Consider the following 4782-nt stretch of genomic DNA (forward strand, 5'->3'; position numbering starts at 1 on the left):
GGAACGGTTACGTTACGTTCGTACTTACTACGTTACTAAGTACGACGTAGTAGTACGTTAAGTAGTACGTAACGTACGTACGTACGTCGTACGTGTGTGTGTGTGTGTGTGTGTGTGTGTGTGTGTGTGTGTGTGTGTGTGTGTGTGTGTGTGTGTGTGTGTGTGTGTGTGTGTGTGTGTGCGTGCGTGTGTGTGTGTGTGTGGGGGGGGGGTGTTGAAGCATCGTGTGTTTGAAATTCCTGTGCGTGTTACTTCTCGCTTATCCTTTATCATTAATTTATAGCCGAAGTTGGCTACAGGCAGACGGGTGTGTGAGGGGGAGAGCGCACTACACGGGAGCGATGCGCCGTGACGTAATGATTTCCGGTTTTTGTCGCTCGAATTTCTTGCGACTACTACCGAAATTTATTGCGAGGCCTATTCTCGGCTCTTCCTTTGTCCCCATGCGAGAACATCGAAACTCCCGTTTTCGCGCGAGGATGTGTTATTAATGATCCAGTGAAAGAGGAGTTCAACGTAGAAGCAGTGTGCGCATGTCTAATGTAGAGAATACCGCGGACCGTCGATGGTTCCATTGTTACTATAGCACACAGGCGTCATTTGCTATCTTTCTGCGTGTCGTGTTGTAGAATGTGTAACAGTCTCAGACTCACAGGACATGCGCACAGCGGGTATCACCCCAGAATGCGTTCGTTTTGTTCAACGACCGCCACCGATGCGATGTGGTTTACGGTGGTTCGATTCGGTTTGGCAGCAGTAGTGTCTTTGCGAGCCGCTACGTAACACTCGTTATAACGTAGTGAAACCCGTAAAGGAGGCGGTAGGCGAGAGAAGCTGGGCGTTTCTCCGTTGTACAGCATGCATGAAGGAACGGGTAGCGGTTGGAGCCGTAGTGGCGGTATAGGTTAGCATCGAAACAGTAAAGAGAGAATAATACGAAGAACTTTAATCCCGTAGCATGTTACACAAATATTATACAAAATTATTATTAAAAAAACGATATCTTTGAACTTGATATTTAGTTTATTCTGCATATAAGACTGTGGACGTGGCTTCAGAGTGTGATATTACCAGTTAAATTTCGCAACGTTGAATTCCGGCGCAGACGGACAGGACTAAACTAAAACTACGAGATATGCGACATACATGGGAAATCATTTTTAACTCAACTAAATTGGCACAGCATGAAAGGTCATGTTAGAAGGACGATGTCACGAGGTAGTAGGTGTCATTGCAACCGGAACAATTAGGAAATGATTGAGAAATTTCGTAAATAATTGCTGAAAATAAATGCATGGTCATTGAGTTATGGGTTAGTGAAATCCGTTGGGCATATTTGCCCAAAGCGGGATAGTTAACACCAGTCATTAACAATAGGGTACAGTCTGAATACCGACGAAACATCGATATTTTGTCAATAATCGTGGTAGTACACGTCTCATTAAGAAATATGATATTTTAAAATTTAGTGTCTCTTCAATGTGCGTGTATGACATAGTAAAGACACTGATCAATCGTGCTTACTAGTATGAAATTGGTGAGAGAGAGCGAGAGAGAGAGAGAGAGAGAGAGAGAGAGAGAGAGAGAGAGAGAGAGAGAGAGAGCGAGCGAGAGAGAGAGAGAGAGAGAAAGAGAGAGAGAGAGAGAGAGAGATGGGGGGGGAGAGAAAGCGGTGTAGATAAGTAGGTAGGTAGGTAGGTAGGTAGGTAGGTAGGTAGGTAGGTAGGTAGGTAGGTAGGGAGGTGGGTAGGTAGGTAAGTAGGTAGGTAGATGTTTGGGCGTGCGGGCGGGCAGACAGACCGACATACAGACAGACAAGTGGGCAGCCATGAATATAGATAATTACAGGATAATTAAATATATAGATACACCGCAACATGGATACATAAGTACATAAATAGATAAATAAAGGAAGAGAGAAAGAAAGAAAGAGAGAGAGCGCGCGCGCGCGGTAGACAGAGTGGCACTCGGCGCCGAGTCGAACAGTGAACGTGTCTCGCACTGCACAGAAACCGTACAGGTGTACCGTTTTCTCTTCGTCTTATTTGCATAAGTTTGCCAGTAGTCCCTGATGTTGGAGATAAGCGTGAGGTAACCGCATGCCGTCTGTATGATGTACAGGTCGTCATAGCTTCGGGGAAAAGAGAGAAGCGTGCGCATTTCCAGATCCACTAATCTAGGTCTGGTATTCGCCAATGCGCAGGCCGTGCATTACATTTGACACCACAACCGTAGGCAGAAGGACAGGAGTCTGTTAGTTACGATGCGTTAGGTGTGTGAACCGGCATGCTCTGTTAGTTTCCATTCTCACCTGCATGGCGTCGGTGGTCGTACGAGTGTAACGGGGTGTAGAGAGCGCGCGCGCATGCGGCGCTATAATAATTTACCGTCGAGTAGATTCATTTTGTTGAAGGATTTTTTTGCACTGCATGCCATACAGTACCTACATGGACACTACTAACGTTTACGTTGAAGTGGGTTATGATTCGGGCACACCTGTATTCCACAGAATGACGCCTGTATGACTGTACTAAACAAACCATGATTAGAATTAAATTTGAAGGAATTAATTTATTTCGTTTTTATTGTCGTGTCCTTGATACAGAACATCAATTCATTTTAATGTTATTATTATTATGGTTATTATTATTATTATTATTATTATTATTATTATTATTATCATTGTCATCATCATTATCATTGGGATCATTGTTATCAACGTATGGTTATGTAAATGTCGATACAGAAAAAAAATGTTTTAGCGACGGAGAAGACGAGATTTAAAGCCATTTGAATGCCTTGACATATTAGCTAGTGATCTATGTACTGCATGGCATTCGTGATAACAATGATTTCAAAAATATTCGTACTAAATTTAAAATAAAACATTTTGCTTAAGATAATCACATTTCTAATATATATCCCTATCGACCACGATAATTGATTTAACAAAATTGTGCAAATTTAAAATCTGATATAAATTGCATTAATTTTAATTACGCACAATTTTTTTTTTCGCCCGTTTTCCAGCCTAGCGAATTTGATTTACCCCCTACCGAGAAAGTATTATGTGGTATACGTAGTGTGCACGTCGTTCTTGCCTCTGATAACTGTATAATAGCGCGGCGTCACTAGCGTGCTGCTAAAACGAGAGCAGTGGTCTTGGTGTTGTGTTGTGTTATGGGGTTCGGCTATAGTCGTAACAACTAGTTCGTAATATAGGCGTGAATACGTTCCCCATGTCCCTGCCGCCGCTCCCACCTCTGCTACCCACCGCCGCCACCACCAACACCGCCACCAAAAATAACTCCAGTAGAACAAAAACCAACAGCAGCGACATGACTGTTGTTGTCCCCCCCCCCTTCCTAGCATGTGAACTCTGGTGATTCGAGCCACAAAAGAACCCCTATATAGTGTGCGTCCCTACGTGCGGGTGATCGTAGTGAAGCTACGCTGTCACTTCCCCCTCCCCGCCTCCTCCGCTACGCGCTCCGCGTAGTCAGCCGCTATTTAACGAAGGCTTCCACCTTCTTTTTTCTGGCAGCTAATGAAGATGGCGTCGGCCGGCTTCTACGATGACGTGCGCGTGATCTCGGAGAATGGGGTAAGTACTGCATCACCGGTTCTGCCAATCACACGGCTCACGCACTAATAGGCAGGATTGCGCGCGTGCGTACGTACGTGTGTGCTAGTATATGCGTGTGTGTGCGCGCGTGCATGGGTACGTGCGTGCATACGTGCGTGCGTGCGTGCGGGCGTGCGTGCGTGCGTGCGTGCGTGCGTGCGTGCGTGCGTGCCTACGTGCGTGCGTGCATACGTGCGTTCCGTGTGTTTGTGCGTGCGTGTGCGTGCGTGTGTGCGCGGGTATGGGCACGCGTTTGCGCGTCACAGCTAGCTGGGAGCATGTGTGATTCGGTAGGTACGTTATTGAGAAAAAAACCGCCACGGTTAATTGCCGACTATGCAACTATGCGACCATGTGCCTAATATGTGTGTTGCTGCGTGTGTAGTGTCTACCGGTTGCCGCACGTAACTACTGGTCCCATTCGCTCAGCTACTAGAGCTACACTCTGGACTAATTTCTGGGCTTACCTGATGAATTAAACTCATTCATGGCGAGACTGGGATGATGCGTGAATGCGAATGCCAGGTTCCCTCCGCTTCTAATTGTAATCACCTCGTCCAACCAACAGCGGTTTGTGCAAGGTAATCTGACGTTTCGCTGCAAACACTGGATCATAGATGCACGCGTGTAAGAACCATTGCGTACAGAACGTCATATAGTCAACACATTGCGACAGGTGGTATTCATGCTCCCCGTTCTACTATAGTAGCCGTAGTTGTTGCTATGATAAGGGCATTATTTAGGGCCACGTCTAAATGGTCGTGTCTCTTGAGCCTAGCAATCTAGAGCCAATCTGGTCACTAATTTACTCGAGGCTAGTTGGAATAGTACTACTGCACATTGGTCTAGCAGCGCGCGCACGTGTGCACGTAGGTCATGGGGGAATTCTGACAGCAGCTTGTTCCACGGCCAGGTTATTTGAATTGCACAATGGCTACGGGTTACTCGTGTATGATGCTAAGACCTGCATGGCTTGTTTTTAATTTTAGTGGCGGTATACGAATTCTCTCGAGCGAGGGTAATTAAACAAACGTAATCTTCCCCATGTCTGCGGTAAAAATAAGCTATTATGGATAGCATGCGCTTGCAATTTTATACCAACATGTCATATATATATATATATATATATATATATATATATATATATATATATATAT

General features: G+C 45.3%; 1 protein-coding gene across 1 annotated transcript in view; it reads left to right on the forward strand.

The window, feature by feature from the left end:
• LOC106821443 (zinc finger protein 135-like) overlaps positions 1-4782 on the forward strand; it is a 104834-nt gene that overhangs the window by 12290 nt on the left and 87762 nt on the right. Inside the window, exon 2 of the mRNA XM_014826245.1 lies at positions 3545-3604. Within this exon, the coding sequence (XP_014681731.1) occupies positions 3545-3604 (60 nt within the window). The remainder of the gene's footprint in view (positions 1-3544; positions 3605-4782) is intronic.

This window comes from Priapulus caudatus, unplaced genomic scaffold, assembly GCF_000485595.1.
Source record: "Priapulus caudatus unplaced genomic scaffold, Priapulus_caudatus-5.0.1 Scaffold73, whole genome shotgun sequence".
In the NCBI taxonomy this organism is placed as follows: domain Eukaryota; kingdom Metazoa; phylum Priapulida; class Priapulimorpha; order Priapulimorphida; family Priapulidae; genus Priapulus; species Priapulus caudatus.